The following is a 17,481-nucleotide window of genomic DNA, read 5'->3' as shown; positions in this document are numbered from 1 at the left end:
GCAGACAAGATGTCATTGGTTGCGTCAGTATACGGACGAATTGTGTCTTGAAAAGACAAATTGACTAATCAGGTGAGTCGTGCCCCAATTCGTAAGTAATCCTGATATTGGTTGAGAGTTGATTATGCAAAATCAAACACCCAGAGTAAGTTTGATTAGCCCAGGGTAAGGTTACAACATGCCTGGGGTATTGTCCACCATAGCAGGTTTTTTCTGCTGCGGCGAACCATCTTTGGAAACTGGCGAGGTAGCGCCTCCGGGGGGGAAAGCCGGCTTATGATATGTATATAAAGTATGGCATGGGAGCGATAATGTTTTGTGAAACTTGCCATAAGCAAACCAGAAAGCAGACAGACCTTCAGTGGCCGAGGAATGGGAGTTTTGAGATGGACCGGATAGATAACCTGGAAAAGGTTTTGATAAGTAAGAGAACACGCCTTGGGGCACTTGATATCCTTAAGGACTGGGGGAGGGAAGCAATGCCCCGATTTAGAAGTAGAGAGAAACATGCGTGCAGGCATAAGTCAAAAACAGAGAAAGCTGAGGAGAAGGAGGAGGAGTGGAGTAATAGTTTGAGAAAGACAAGGCGGCGCAATGAATTAAACAAAGAAAAAATATATCCACAAAGAGAGCTACACTCATCAGACGAATTAATAAACAAAATTTTAACTGAAACAAAACAGGGCCTGAGGAGTGAGACTAAAATGACTACGTCAGTAGCTGCCGCTCAACCCCTCCCGTTGCTCAGCCACTCCCAACCCCAGCACAGCCACAGGCTACATCAGTAACTGCACTGCCCACTAGCCAGCCAGCCCCGAGTGTTTCGCAATTACCACAGCCCCAACAGATATCTCCCACTCTCACTGCCCCCTCCGCATCTCCCGACCAAGAGGGTGCCACTGTTCCTACCGCCCCTCCCATGAGTGGAATTGAGCAAAATGAATGTATGAGAGTGACTCGCAGCGAGATCAGCAAGGAGAGAAAGCGTGAGCTGCAAGAACAGGCGGAAATGTATATAGACAAGAATGATGGGGCATCCACGCTAGCGTTACTATATGACTTCAGAAGGAACAATGAAAGACAGGTATTGTTGGAATGCATGGGGGAATATTTGTCGGGACAATGGAAAAAGTTAATTGGGAAGTTATCACCGCAACGATTGTTGGATTTAAATGCATTAGCCCGTTGTAGAGGGAGAGATGAGGAAATAGAAGAACATGTGAAGCGACTGTTTGAAATAAAGAATGAACTGGATGAAGAATATTCTGAAGTACTCGCCACACCGGGGAATAGGAGAAAAAATATTGAGAGGGATAGACAGCAGCGATTCTCATCACCAGCAGCGCAAATTAGTGCAGATCTAAAAGTATGTATGCGGGAGGCACTAAAATGGATTTCAGATCCCCAGTATTCCCACAATGGAAATATATGGAATATTTGATGAATACACTTTATCAATGAAAAGGAGAGCGTTACAGACAATGGTTGAATATTTGATAAACAAAGATATAAGCGAGGAAAAGGTGAGCCCTCCTGAATTGTTGGCGGTATCTAAGAGAGCAATGGAACGGGGAACAGGAGAGACACTTTATCCCTCTACCTGGGAATATTGTTGCATATGAGGCAAGGGGGAGGAATAGTGAGTGTGGCTTTCCCCATGAGAGAAGTGCCCCCTACTTTTGTACCGAAGGTAGAGACTCCTGCAGTAGGCAGTGCCGCCACCTGTATAATCCCAGCACATCACACAGCCCAATATGTCCATGTTCCCTTCTCTAGACAGGAAGTGAATAATATAAAACAAACAATCCCTGACATACGAAAAAATCCTTCAGGTTTTTATAAAGAAGTGGAGTCTTTATTACAGTCCTTGGTGTTCACTATGGGTGACATAGATCTAATATTCCCTGTGATTTTGCCAGCGGACATATGAAAACGAATAAGAAAGGTAGATGATGAGACAGCCTATGGCGCCATGTGGGCAAATGTAATACTGGAGGATAAAAATAAAGAGGTGGGTGCACAGCCAGGGGCGAATATGTGAGCATTACCGGCACGAATAGTACAGAAATTGAAAGAATTGGTCCCAGAGAAAAGAATTCAATGGGACAAGATGACTGCGTGTGTTCAAGGTAAAGACGAGTTGGCCACAGATTATTTCAACAGATTTGAAGAAGTATTTACAGATTTCAGTGGGCAGGATGTGAGTACGGAAGCAGGAAAAAGGTTATTTGTGGATAAATATGTGAGGGTATTAATACTCCCGATTCAAAATTTGATAATGACATCAGAAAGTGCATGACAAGCAAAAACGCTAGGAGAAGTATTACATATGGCCCAATATTATGAGGACCGGGTAAATACCGAGAAGGAAAAAGAAGCGAAGGACAGAACAAATTTGAAAACATGGGTGTTACTCCAGCAGGTAGCAGGACACAACAGGGGAAGGGGAAATGCACAAAGCAGGGGAAATTCGAAAATGCATAGAGGACCTTTGGGATTAAACCAATGTGTATATTGCAGAGAGGAAGGACACTGGCGGGCACAATGTCCGCATTTGCAAAATAGAGGCGATATAGTCAGAGAAGGCCTCACAGAGGGCACCCGGGAACAAATGGTCACAACAGAAATCAGATGTCACAACACCAAAGTAATCAAGGGAATGGTGCCACAGAATCAAGGTCAGGCTCCGAATCAAATTACTCCTACTCAAAGTCAAAATCAGCAGGGTATACAAACTGGAAATAGAGGAAGAGCGGGGGGACATTTTTGATACTCAGACAGGTGCATACCATAATAACAGTGGTGATTACACATCAGATGATGTGTTGTTACCCCAATAGGACAGCCCAGGACAGGGGTCGGAACCAGTGTCAATTCCCGTGAATCAGAAAGGACCCTACGTAAAGATGAAAATCGGGAATGAAGAGCATAGATTCCTCGTAGACACGGGGGCACAAAAGTGCTCGATAGATCATCACTTGGTTCCAGACAAACCTCTGTCAGGGCGACAGAATATCTCAGTAGGGTTCGCAGGTACCCCAGTAATAAACCCCCGAGTCCAAATCAGTAGTAGTGACAATAGGGCCTTTTACTGAACATTGTCCATTTCCTTTAACAGAGCATTGTGTGGAAAATCTTTTACGATTAAATCTATTGAAAAAACTAAGCGCAGTTATCCATTGTACACCAGATGGGGTATTTTTGACTATTTCTGCCCAGACTAGGCCGACTTCTGAATTTGTGACGAAACCTTTAGCAGGGGAATTGAGTGAGGTACCAACTTGCATTTGGGCCGTGAATGATAATGATGTGGGATGCTTGAAAATAGAGCAAGTACAAATTGCGTTAAAAGAAGGAGTAACGCTACTGCGTATTCCGCAGTATAAAATTTCAGCAGAAGGAGGAAAAAGGATTGAAAAGTATTGTTTCTGATTTGGTAAAATTGGGTGGACAAGGAAAGTGGGAATTGGATGCTGCCAAATGCTTATGTAAACGCAATGGTTACAATGGCTCACATTCCCACACACATCTGTGCGAAGAAAATAATCCAACATTTAGCCACAGTCTGGGAAAATCCACTCATAAAAAAGAATGCCGAGAGGCTGGTACAAAACTGCATTACATGCCTACAGCACAATGTGGTAAAGGGAACGGTGACTCCAACAGGAAGTTTTGGACCTCCCTCTATGCCATTCTAAGTGATTCACTTTGACTTCATAGAAATGGAGAGATGCCAAAATTTGAAGTATGTTTTGGTGATCATATGTGCATTAAGCAAATGGGTGGAAGCATATCCCTTGAAATTCTACAGTCATTGGAGCGTAGGAACAGTCGTCAGGTGCGTTGGGCCGACTTCTTTGCCCAGTACCAGTTCCACATCACTCATGTTCCCGGATCACAAAAGCTGATTGCTGACGTCTTATCTCGACGTCCTGACTATGTAGCTTCTGAAGATAGGGCCTATCCTAAGAGGTTTCCCCACACGATCTTTGTAGCTCAAGCAGTCAATCTCCCGGAAGAAATCCGAGTGCAAACCCAATCCTCTGATCTCCGGAAGGATATTTCAAGGAAGAATCAATGGAACCTAAGAGTTAAGGAAGGATATTTATTGAAGGACAATGCACTGGTTATTCCTACACAGAAATTACAACAAAGAATAATAAACCTCTGTCATGATACCCTTCACTCCGGACATCGTGGCATAACCAACACCCTCCGCCTCATACAAAGACAGTTTTGGTTGCCTGGAATGAAGACCAACGTACAGCAGTACATCAAAGCTTGTACTATCTGTAGTCAAAATAAACATGATAACAAGAGACCGGCGGGTCTTCTACTGCAACCTACACTGCCAACAAGGCCGTGGGAATTCATTGCTACAGACTTCATTGTGGAATTACCACCTTACCGAGGATACACGACCATCATGGTTACCATAGACTTGTTCACTCATATGGCTCATTTTACACCCCTGTGTAAGCTACCATCCTCGTCCGAACTTGCTGGAATCTTCCTGGAACACATATTCCGTTTGCATGAACTTCCTTCCAAGATCATATCTGATCGAGGACCTCAATACGTCTCTCAGTTCTGGAAACATCTCTGTCGCATTTTGGGAATCCAACGCGCCCTCTCATCTGGTTATCATCCCCAAACAACGGGGCCACAGAACGTGCTAATCAGACCCTGGAGCAGTATCTTCGTTGTTTTGCCACCAAGGTTCAGGATGACTGGTCGCTCCTGATACCCGTGGCTGAATTCGCCTACAACAATTCCGATCATTCAGCACTTAAGACCAGTCCCTTTTTATTGTAGCCAAGGGTTCCATCCATCGGTTCTTCCTTCTGTTCTCCCTCATCCTACACCATTAACTACTGTCGACTCCTGGATAGAAACCCTCATCAACGTACACCAGGAGGCCAAAGAAAACTTAGAGAAGGCCACAACACAGACTAAGAGGTATGCGGATTCTAAAAGAAGACCAGGCCCTTCTTATGCAATTGGTGATCAAGTCTGGTTATCCTTGAAATTACTACCCCGACATCTACGGCCAAACAAGTTGGCCCCTCGGTACTATGGTCCATTTTCCATCAAGGACATTATCAATCCAGTTTCATACCGGATCACGCTACCAGACTCCTGGAAGAAAATTCACCCAGTATTTCACGCATCCTTATTAAAACCCTACACCCAATCCTTCCGGAAATCCTGCCGACCTCCTCCTCTGCTGGTCGACAACCAATTGGAATATGAAGTATCCCGAATATGTGACTCCAGGTATAAACGGGGTCAGCTTCAATACCTGGTTGAATGGAAAGGATATCCTCCTAGTGAAAGAACCTGGGAACCACTTTCTAATCTCAAGGCCCCTCGACTGATCAGAAGATTTCACCTTATACACCCGGGCAAACCCGCAGGAACCGGTCTTCGGAGGAGGCATGCTGTCATGACCTACAGAACACGCCCCTTTTGGACTTCCTGGTCCTTGTCTCAACAGGGCTTACACTCCCTGGTACTCCCAACATGGCCGTCCACTGTGAAACACCTTCCTCGCTCTACACGTTGGACGTAGCGTGTTCTATTAATAGACCACGCCTCCCGCGGCTCCGCGCTTCAATGCTATTGCGAAGTAGCGACTAGACGTGTGCTCTGTAGCTCGCGGTATTGTTTTCCTTGGTTCTTTCCCAACCAACCCCCATTCCTAGTCCCTTTCCTTCCTTTCTTGATTCCTGGACTCGTGTGCTGAGTATATTTCCCGGATTCCTGGATCTTTGCATCCCGGGACTTTGAAAGCACGCTGGAGTCGGAAGAGACTCGTGCAGCCTTATTCAAGACCCGATCCGTCCGCAAGAAGGCATCGACCCAGAAATCCAGCAAAGATCAAACTCAGGTGAGAAGGGGGGAACTCCTTGACAATCGGTGCGGTATACTGGCCCAGGACATGCATTGGAGCCAGGAACCTGGGTGCTGATCAGAAACTACGAAGGGAAAACATTGCTGGCACCCAGGTGGCGTGGGCCATTCCAAATACTCCTGACCACGCAGACAGCGATACGCGTGGGTGGACGGAAGGCGTGGATTCATGCCACGCACGCCAAGCAAGTCCCATCGCCATTTGACACGTCATCTGATCGGGACAAAGACCAGAAAGAGATCGGTTCCAGAAACGAAAAATGCCATTGCCAGTCCCTTGCCACAGAAGCTGCCTAATCCTGAAACAAAGCCTGATGAGATTGCCATAAAAGTGGAAGGGCAAAGAGTGCCTCAACGTTGTCCAGCAGAAGCTGCACCCCTGCTGGTGGACATCAAGCGCATACCTCCGTTGCGCCCACCATCTTCTGTTGCGCCACAGCCTGCATTGTCGCCTGGGCACCAATCATCATCTGCCATTGTGCCCCAGGCTGACTCGAAGCTTGAGACCGGAAGTGCACCCGCACTATTTGTCGATCACACGATACTGGGAGCCAATCGGTACAACCTGCGGAGCTTAAAAAAGGAGTGATCACATTTTCATCTCTTTGTGATTTTCTTGCCTCTGTTTCCTATTTTCGGATGAAGTGGGAACCGGAGGCCTAGAGGAGGGTGGCATAAGAGTTGTGCAAGTCAGACAGCTCACCAAACGCAACTCCATGTGTCAAGAACCCGAGCGAACAAGCGGGGCGCACGTGGTACAAAGGCAGCTGCTCTGAAATTCTAGAGCAATGTGCAAAATGCACGGAGGCCTTGCCAAATGAATAAGCAATCCAGGCAGATCGCAAACTGGCATAGAAAGACTGTAGACATTGATTGAACTCTTTCAACATCCTGAGAAGCACATGAACAAAAGATATTCACGGCGAGCACAGCAGAAGAAGAAGGATGAGAAAAGAATGTCAGAACCAGCAAATGCCCCCTCCTGCACCAATGCTGATAGCGAGTTAAACGCAGTACATAGTAAGGTGAAAAAAGGGGACATGGTCGAAAGAATTGTATGTTGGGTCTAACCATAATAATGTTTATAATGAGTATATTAGCCCCAATATTGACCATATCAGTATTATGGTACCTAGAAGAAACACACCCTCTTGAAGTACTTTTGCCTATTGTAAACATTTCCACAATGGAAAGCCCAGTCCATGTGATTTCCTATACCTTGTCCCCAATGGAAGAGAAACATAGGGAAGGATATGGGAACAACACATTGCTATTAATAATGAATATGACACACTCAATACTAAGAAAAAAATATTGTTGGGTTTGTGCCCACTTGCCTCAACATGGTGGCAAAGGAATAGGATGGTATGTACAGCCCCTGCACTTAACTTCTACATGTTATGCTTCTCTAAGTGCCTTATATTATGGGAAATGGAACAAAAGTGAAACTGGTCAATTAGACAAAACAAACATGAATGAATTCGAGGAAGTGATTACATATTCCATAAAAGACGATTAATTACACCAGCAATAATGCCACAGGATAGATTGTCTGCACCTTATAAAATTTACGTGATCACGTTCCACATGAACCCACAGGGGAATACGGATGCGGAACTCCTTTCATATACAGTGAATTATAACCCTCATTCTGTCCCATTCTGTTTAAAGAAAAAGGGTTCTTTCCAGGTAGGAACATTTACCAGATGCAGGAACATAGCATTCCTTGTTAAAGAAGTGGAACCAATATATGTGGGAGATCCTGTGTATTTCATATGTGGAGAAAAAGCATATTTTTGGTTACCTAGGAACTGGGGAGGCACGTGTTATTTGGGATTTCTGTTTCCTGCGGTGTTTCTTTTAAAACATCAGATATAACCAGATTGACCAGGTCACGACCTCGCCGGAAAATTGAAGACGGGTTGATTGCAGAAGACATAGCAAAATCATTTGTAACATTTTGGGGCCAGGGGATAAACTCTTATAACATAAGACTGTCTAGGATATTGGAAGAAACAATAAATGGAACCACTGATATATTATATAATATGACTCTTGAAGAGAAAGGAATTAGATTGATGTCACTGCAAAATAGCATGGCCCTTGATATATTGATTATTAGATATAATCTTAGTTGATTGCAGCGGTGTTTGCAAAATCATGGGATCAGCGTGTTGCGTATTTGTAAGTGACTTCTCCCCCACGATTTTTGAGGCGATAAGATAATTGCATGTATTGGGCTCGGATCTCCACCCCCCTCCTGAAGGAGGCTGGGAATTGAACATAATATCCTGGTTTTGGGAAGTGTTACGATCCTGGGGATGGAAGCTATTTGCAATCCTAGTAGCAATCCTAGGAATATTCGTGACATGTTATTGTTGCATACATTGTCTCCATATAGTATGTACTAAAATTAGTGAAGAATGTGTACAAATGATAGAACGAAAAAACATTACTAAATCAAATCAAGCACTCACAATAGTAATGAATCTGAAACCATTAAAGAATTCATGGCAATCGACATTGATAATAATAAGGAGGAGACAACAAGTATATATGAGTAAGAATTTGAATCAGATTCCGAATCTGATCCAAATACTTGGTCGGAGCGGGATGCAATGTATGGATGAGGCATTTGGCATACGGCCAAGAGGAGAGTTTGTTAGTCCAGAAATTCTAAACACCCATTGGGCGATAGGAAATGCATGAATAATTGGTTGGCCGAAGACCAATCACCTCATTTACAGTGTTAAGAATATATACTCATTAGTTATTACATAGCTATCAGTTCACCTAGAATGAGGCCATTTTAAGATGACCAGAATTGCCATTTTGTTTTCTCTCTGCTCTCTCTAACGTTGCCACTTTGCCTCATGTAAAACTGCTTTGCTCTAGATATTATTTTGCTTCAATGATCCAAGGCTAAGAAACATGTTGAAACATTACACTGGAAAGCCAGACAGAAATGCCAGATTCCCTCCCTCACATATCCTTGAAGGCAGGGAGCAAGGCATTTTAATCAGTACACAAATGCCAGCGAGTCTCCTGAAAGAATAGCAATGTATGAAGCCAGCATTTAAAGAGTTGAATTATGTTCTTCTTTACGGCCCCCCTTTCTGAGCACAGTGAGGCCTGGAGAGCGTGCTGACCTCTAGAGCGAGAATCGAAACTAGGAGATAGTGAGGCCTGGTATGTGCTAGTCTCTTACGCGCAGCTTGCCCATGAAAACAGAAACGCTGTGTTCTCGCAAATAAAAATGGTGTCTGTAAAATTGAAGATTGCAAACCATTACTAAATATGGTGGTCTAAGGTGTCATATTTGTCACAATGGTCAATCATCGCCTCTAATTCAAAGAGAAATGAATTGGGGGCGGCATCGAATGTGTCATACTGGGCCATTGCTGATTGTAAGGTGCTCCTTTTGTATATATGTAGCTGATGTACGTCTCTCACTTTCTTGCATCTCCCGAGGTCTGTTAGACACACGTCGCGGGGCGTGGGACCATTTGGCCAACTGGGACTATTTTGTATTGCAATAAACCCTAGATTTTGGGATCAGAACCTCGTGTCTGGCGTATCCATTCGTGTGTGGTTATTGTGATTTGTTTCCACATCCGATGGTCCCTCAGGGGCCCTTCAGGGCCCAGCTGCACTCCTGACCCAGCAGGGGGGCAGGGATCTCCACCCTTCTCCTCACAAACTAGCCCTCTTAGCGTGGTTCCTGAGCAGGTCACTCTGAAACACTAAAACCTATCGCCTACACCACTTTTCACAAGGATAAGGTGGTCCTCCGGATGCACCCTGCGTTCCTACCCAAGGTCTCATCCGCCTTCCACCTGAACGAGGAGATAGCCTTACCTACTTTCTTCGCCGATCCCAAGGATGAGCCTCAGAGGGATTTGTATTTTCTGGATGTCAGAAGCGCTCTGAAGTACTACCTGGACAGGACCAAGGAATTCCGCAAGTAGGATGCCCTTTTTGTCACCTTTGGTGGTTCAAGGCCAGGTTATCAGGCTTCCAAGGCCTCCATCGCAAAGTGGATGGTCGCGGCCATCAAGGAGGCCTATGAGGTGCAGCAGAGGTCACTTCTGGCTAATCTGCATGCCCCTGCTATCAGGGCCAAGAGCACGGTCATTGCGTTCCAACGTCATGTACTTTGGCAAGTCATCAGCAGGGCAGCCACCTGGGCCACTCCCTCTGCTTTTTGCAAGCACTACTGTCTGGACGTCACCTCTAGGTCAGATGCGGCTTTCAGGCAGGCGGTTCTGAGAAACCAGTTTGCTTAAGGAGGGTCTCCTTTCCACCCTAGGGCTAGATTCAGTTGTAATCGGCCATACAATCTGGAGGAAAGGGACGGGACGTACAAGTAATTAATAGTTACTCACCGTAGTGACTAACGTACTCTTAGTCCGTAGTCCCCTTTCCTCCATACGTCCCACCATCCTCCCCCCTAATAATACTGGTGTCATTAGGCAATGTTGTATATTGTGAACGCGTCAATGGGGACTGAGGAGTGGCGCTGGTGGGCAGAGTCAGGCGAGCGCATGCACCGAGGGCCGCACCCCCATGCGCCCCTACATTTCAAGGGGAAGAAGATTTTTCTGGTGAAAAAGGTTCCGTGTCCCGTCCCTCGCAAGGGACGCCCCATACAGTATGGAGGAAAGGGGACTATGGGCTAAGAGTACGTTAGTCACTAAGGTGAGTAACTCTTAATTTCTGGCAGCTGACTGTCTGCATTTGTTTTCTGAGTGATATTTAGATCTATATTGAAGGTAACATTTTACCTTCGGAAATCCCCATATTTCTTTTCTTTTGCAGTTTACAGACCCTTGTCTGGATAGGCATTGGAAGTATTGGAATGTCTTAGTCTGGTGTTCAAATTTATAATTGAAGATTGTCTATTTCTGCGCTGTCTAGGACGATGCTGAGCAACTATACAAGAGCTGCAAGCGGTATGATTTGCTGAACAAGTTCTATCAGGCTTCAGGAAACTGGCAGAAAGCTATTGAAACAGCAGAAATTCATGACAGAGTTCATCTGCGATCAACGTACTACAACTATGGCAAGCACTTGGAGGCTAATGGAGACCGGAACATTGCTCTCACTTAGTAAGTGGCAGTAAAACATGACGATTTCTTTATTTGTGATTTTGGTTGTAGTTACCCAACATTACACAATAGAATACAAAAAGAACAAAATACATTTTCATTAAAAAGTATAAGAACAATGTTAAACAGTGTAAAATTAAAATGGCTAGTTGTTACTTTAACACATTAGTTAAACAAGAAAAAAGGTAGCCTCACATTAAAATCACAACTTGATCAACCCGGCTACTTTAAGTAACTTGATAACAGCAATAGTCACAGGTGTTTCATTGCCACTAGAGATCCTTGCAAAGAAAAGTGCAGGATCAAGTAATGCATAATTGTAAACAAATCTGCCCAACCAGATGGATCTTTCTTTTATCAAAGCAGGACATTCTAGGAGTATATGTTCTCTGTTCTGAGTCACTGAAACATTTTCACACAAGGGGCATCCTCTTAAGTTATATTCCAATATTGATGTTAAATTACAGATTTCCCCCATTGGGAGAATATTGAGCCTATAGGGAAGAAACTCGCCAGCCCAATTCCCATTGGGAAATGTCCTTAAATATCTAGGGATTACTCCCAGAGGTTTGTCCAGAGGAGAGAGAATATTATAAAGTCTGTATCCCCTCATTTTTCCCAATGTGTTGATCCAGTCCCATCCAATCAAGTACTTTTTTTCTGGTCTGGCTGTTCTATTAGATCTCGAGTAGACAATTCAGCTACAGCCAGTATCCCATCAGCCCTTTTCTACAAATTAATCATTGGTGGTGCTGTCCGTTGATACTGTGGGTGTAAGAGAGGCAGTGAGGATCTTCAAAGAAAGGGGTGATTTAATTGATTTAGGATAGTATTAGATACAATGTTACATTTCATGGTGCAACTAAAAAGCGGCTTACCTGCTGCACCAGTGGCAGTGGCAAGCTGGGAACTATCCTCACGTAGTTAAAGGATAGTATGTGCGTAATAGCACTTAGGAATCTGCCTGTGAATGTTTCAGGTCGACATCTCTCGGGTTCATACTGACTGTGAAAGACCACAGCGGGTCCCGGACCTGAGAGAAAAAGAATACAGGATCAGAACGCATGATCCTGGATCAGGATTAAAAGGATCGTAAAAGAATCCTACTTGGGGTAGATTACCCTCGAAAAGCATGGGGGTGAGCGAGTGCGTGGCTATGGGGTGTGGACGTCTGGCCGGTGGTTCAGGTGGTCTGAAAGGCTAAAATTGAAGTAGTGAAACCGATTTGGGAAAAACAATTGATTTGGGGAAAAAATACTGGGGGTGTAGAGGACTTAGAGTGCCTAAAGATGCGTGCATGAAGTGGCGCTGAGAGGTAGTGGGGAACACTATATTCCATGCAGTTAGACCTAGTTGGAAAAATGCCATTTCCTAGCAAGCTTACCGTAGTGTGTCCGGCGTTCCTCCGTATACGGGGTCCTCAGCTCGAAATGAAACTGTGAGGAGAATGCTGGCTGCTAAGTAGATATGCATAGTGCAGGCTAGGCGGCAGCCAATCAAAAAAGCGCATTGGAAGTGCCCAATCGGTACAGGGAAAAGTTTGAACCAATCGCGTGTTGTCAAGAAGGTGAAGCATACTAGAACTACCCAAACAGTGGAGCATCATGGGAAGTGTGGTCCTTAGAGCGGTGCTAACAGGCTAAAGCAATGCTGAATGGGATGTGCTGAATGCAAAATGTAGAAAGAGTGTGTTGGAAAAAGGCAAAACGGTTGGCTCTGAGTCTGGTAACATTTCATAATGATTCCATGGAGACACCTAATGTTTATTTAATTGTTACCAGTGGGAGGTGCGTTGAGAATATACATTTTGCAGGCTAGGAGGCAGCCAATCAAAACGAATTGTGAATGCCCAATGGGTATAGGAAGGAGTGTGAACCAATCGCATCCTGAAAATGGAGCATGATTGAACTACTCAAATGGTGGAGCATCATGGGAGGTGTGGTCCCAGAGGCGGTGTTTGTAGGCTAAAGCAATGTTGAATGGGAATAAGTAGTAATTGCCAGATATCCAAACAATAGGTGAACAAACCACAGTCCATTTGAATACATGTGTACACTTGGTGTTACATAGATTATAATAGCCAGAAATTAAAACAATTTTATACAGTAACACAGTTGTTCAAAAAATGCAAGCTGAGATATCTATATAGCTAGCCCCTGGTGTCCCAAACTGGTAAAGGAGGGTGAGGGGGTTAGAAATGTTTCCATTCAACGGTTATATTTAAACCGTGACGTACGGTGTCCAATTTGTGAACCCATTTCTGTTCCAGTCTTGTCAGAGTCAAATTGATATCACCCCCACGACGTTGTGGTTGAAGCTGTTTTAGCACGGTCCATGAAAATTGTTCATGAGTATGGCCCTTTTTGGTGTAGTGTTCAACGAGTGGTTTGTCTTGGACTGAGTTCTTTATACAAGACCTGTGTTCATTAATCCTTTGTTTTACGGGCCTTATAGTTTTACCAATGTAAATCAAATCACAGGGACATTTGATGGCATAGATAACACATCTGCTCTCGCAGTTGGTGTGGCTGTTCATCTTCCATGTGAAGTCCTTGTGTGTGAAAGTCTTGCTGTTGGTGGTGTATTTGCAGGCGATACAGTGTCCACAACTAAAGTGCCCAGTAACTGGAGGGATACTCCATAAGGTTGCCGTCGTTCTCATGGGTTCCAAAAATGTGTGTACCAGGGTATCTCTTAGGTTCCTATTTTTCTTGAAAGCGAACAGTGGTTTCTTCGCTAGGCTGCCCTCGTTCTGAATTAAATGCCAGTTTCTGTTGATGGTGCTCTTTATGAGATTGCTGACCGGGTTGAAGGTAGTTACACAGACAATCCTGTTAGTGGGATTTTTTTCTTTTGCTGTCAAACAAATAGAGCGGTCGGTGTTCTCTGCTCTCTTCCTGGCAGCCCTGATGGATTTTTCTGGGGTAGCCTCTCTGTCTTAGGCGTATTTGAAGTTGTTTTGCATGATGGACGAATTTCTCTTTGTCGGTACAGTTTCGACGGATGCGAAGAAATTGGCCGTACGGAAGGTTGTATTTTAACCCTTCTGGGTGGTAACTCGTGAAATGTAGCAAGGTGTTTCTGTCGGTGGGCTTTCTGAAAAGTTCTGTTTTCAACATATCTCCAGATCGATAAATATGTAGATCGAGAAAGTTGATTGCTTGATAGTCCCACTCGATGGTGAATTTTATGTGGGTATTCTGTGTATTCAGCCACTGATGAAAAGCCAGAAGTGATTCTAGATTGCCCTCCCAGATCATGAGCACATCGTCAATGTAGCGGCGCCAAATTTTGATGTGTGATCTGTGGGGGTTGTTGTTATAAATGTTATCTTCTTCATATTGGGCCATGTATTTCCTTTAGAGGAAATCGGCAACCTTACAAAACACGCCGAAGACGAAGGATGGATCTGTCAGGATGAACAAGCGTTTTTAAACAAGACACACCCCAGAATCCCAGCCTTCTACATACTACCCAAAATCCATAAGCATGCAACAACACCACCAGGAAGACCTATTGTCTCTGCTTGTGACTCTCTTCTGGAACCCCTTTCGTTGTATACAGATTTCTTCATGAAACCTTTTGTTGGAAAAATGGCCTCCTACATAAAAGACAGCACGGAGACTATTAAGATCCTGGACGCCATACACCTTACCGCTGATTCCATCCTCGTCACTATGGACGTAGAGGCATTATACACCTCCATCCCACAAATGGAAGGACTACAAGCACTGGCAACTTGCCTTGAAAGAAGAACCGACACCACCACCATACCGACCAACTTCCTTGTAGAATGTATCCGAATAGCTATGGGAGAAAACTTTTTTCTATTCGGCCAACAAATGTACCAACAGATCAAAGGCGTTAGTATGGGGGCCACCTTTGCACCAGACGTCGCGAACCTCTACATGGCCCAATATGAGGAAGATAACATTTATAACAACAACCCCCACAGATCACACATCAAAATTTGGCGCCGCTACATTGACGATGTGCTCATGATCTGGGAGGGCAATCTAGAATCACTTCTGGCTTTTCATCAGTGGCTGAATACACAGAATACCCACATAAAATTCACCATCGAGTGGGACTATCAAGCAATCAACTTTCTCGATCTACATATTTATCGATCTGGAGATATGTTGAAAACAGAACTTTTCAGAAAGCCCACCGACAGAAACACCTTGCTACATTTCACGAGTTACCACCCAGAAGGGTTAAAATACAACCTTCCGTACGGCCAATTTCTTCGCATCCGTCGAAACTGTACCGACAAAGAGAAATTCGTCCATCATGCAAAACAACTTCAAATACGCCTAAGACAGAGAGGCTACCCCAAAAAAATCCATCAGGGCTGCCAGGAAGAGAGCAGAGAACACCGACCGCTCTATTTGTTTGACAGCAAAAGAAAAAAATCCCACTAACAGGATTGTCTGTGTAACTACCTTCAACCCGGTCAGCAATCTCATAAAGAGCACCATCAACAGAAACTGGTATTTAATTAAGAACGAGGGCAGCCTAGCGAAGAAACCACTGTTCGCTTTCAAGAAAAACAGGAACCTAAGAGATACCCTGGTACACACATTTTTGGAACCCATGAGAACGACGGCAACCTTATGGAGTATCCCTCCAGTTACTGGGCACTTTAGTTGTGGACACTGTATCGCCTGCAAATACACCACCAACAGCAAGACTTTCACACACAAGGACTTCACATGGAAGATGAACAGCCACACCAACTGCGAGAGCAGATGTGTTATCTATGCCATCAAATGTCCCTGTGATTTGATTTACATTGGTAGAACTATAAGGCCCGTAAAACAAAGGATTAATGAACACAGGTCTTGTATAAAGAACTCAGTCCAAGACAAACCACTCGTTGAACACTACACCAAAAAGGGCCATACTCATGAACAATTTTCATGGACCGTGCTACAACAGCTTCAACCACAACGTCGTGGGGGTGATATCAATTTGACTCTGACAAGACTGGAACAGAAATGGGTTCACAAATTGGACACCGTACGTCACGGTTTAAATATAACCGTTGAATGGAAACATTTCTAACCCCCTCACCCTCCTTTACCAGTTTGGGACACCAGGGGCTAGCTATATAGATATCTCAGCTTGCATTTTTTGAACAACTGTGTTACTGTATAAAATTGTTTTAATTTCTGGCTATTATAATCTATGTAACACCAAGTGTACACATGTATTCAAATGGACTGTGGTTTGTTCACCTATTGTTTGGATATCTGGCAATTACTACTTATTCCCATTCAACATTGCTTTAGCCTACAAACACCGCCTCTGGGACCACACCTCCCATGATGCTCCACCATTTGAGTAGTTCAATCATGCTCCATTTTCAGGATGCGATTGGTTCACACTCCTTCCTATACCCATTGGGCATTCACAATTCGTTTTGATTGGCTGCCTCCTAGCCTGCAAAATGTATATTCTCAACGCACCTCCCACTGGTAACAATTAAATAAACATTAGGTGTCTCCATGGAACCATTATGAAATGTTACCAGACTCGGAGCCAACCGTTTTGCCTTTTTCCAACACACTCTTTCTACATTTTGCATTCAGTACATCCCATTCAGCATTGCTTTAGCCTGTTAGCACCGCTCTAAGGACCACACTTCCCATGATGCTCCACTGTTTGGGTAGTTCTAGTATGCTTCACCTTCTTGACAACACGCGATTGGTTCAAACTTTTCCCTGTACCGATTGGGCACTTCCAATGCGCTTTTTTGATTGGCTGCCGCCTAGCCTGCACTATGCATATCTACTTAGCAGCCAGCATTCTCCTCACAGTTTCATTTCGAGCTGAGGACCCCGTATACGGAGGAACGCCGGACACACTACGGTAAGCTTGCTAGGAAATGGCATTTTTCCAACTAGGTCTAACTGCATGGAATATAGTGTTCCCCACTACCTCTCAGCGCCACTTCATGCACGCATCTTTAGGCACTCTAAGTCCTCTACACCCCCAGTATTTTTTCCCCAAATCAATTGTTTTTCCCAAATCGGTTTCACTACTTCAATTTTAGTCTTTCAGACCACCTGAACCACCGGCCAGAGGTCCACACCCCATAGCCACGCACTCGCTCACCCCCATGCTTTTCGAGGGTAATCTACCCCAAGTAGGATTCTTTTACGATCCTCTTAATCCTGATCCAGGATCATGCGTTCTGATCCTGTATTCTTTTTCTCTCAGGTCCGGGACCCGCTGTGGTCTTTCACAGTCAGTATGAACCCGAGAGATGTCGACCTGAAACATTCACAGGCAGATTCCTAAGTGCTATTACGCACATACTATCCTTTAACTACGTGAGGATAGTTCCCAGCTTGCCACTGCCACTGGTGCAGCAGGTAAGCCGCTTTTTAGTTGCACCATGAAATGTAACATTGTATCTAATACTATCCTAAATCAATTAAATCACCCCTTTCTT

The 17,481-nt window shown here is 44.4% G+C and overlaps 1 protein-coding gene across 2 annotated transcripts in view; it reads left to right on the top strand.

Annotated features, from left to right (window-relative positions):
* The window catches only part of IFT140 (intraflagellar transport 140), a 2,226,364-nt gene that overhangs the window by 1,872,227 nt on the left and 336,656 nt on the right, over positions 1 to 17,481 (top strand). For both annotated transcript variants that reach the window (XM_069646971.1, XM_069646972.1), the window contains one exon: positions 10,831 to 11,021. In XM_069646971.1, coding sequence (XP_069503072.1) covers positions 10,831 to 11,021 — 191 coding nt within the window. The remainder of the gene's footprint in view (positions 1 to 10,830; positions 11,022 to 17,481) is intronic.

The sequence above is a fragment of the Ambystoma mexicanum genome, chromosome 2q, assembly GCF_040938575.1.
Source record: "Ambystoma mexicanum isolate Mex_15411 chromosome 2q, UKY_AmexF1_1, whole genome shotgun sequence".
Taxonomy (NCBI): domain Eukaryota; kingdom Metazoa; phylum Chordata; class Amphibia; order Caudata; family Ambystomatidae; genus Ambystoma; species Ambystoma mexicanum.
This window is presented reverse-complemented; position numbering and strand designations above follow the sequence as displayed.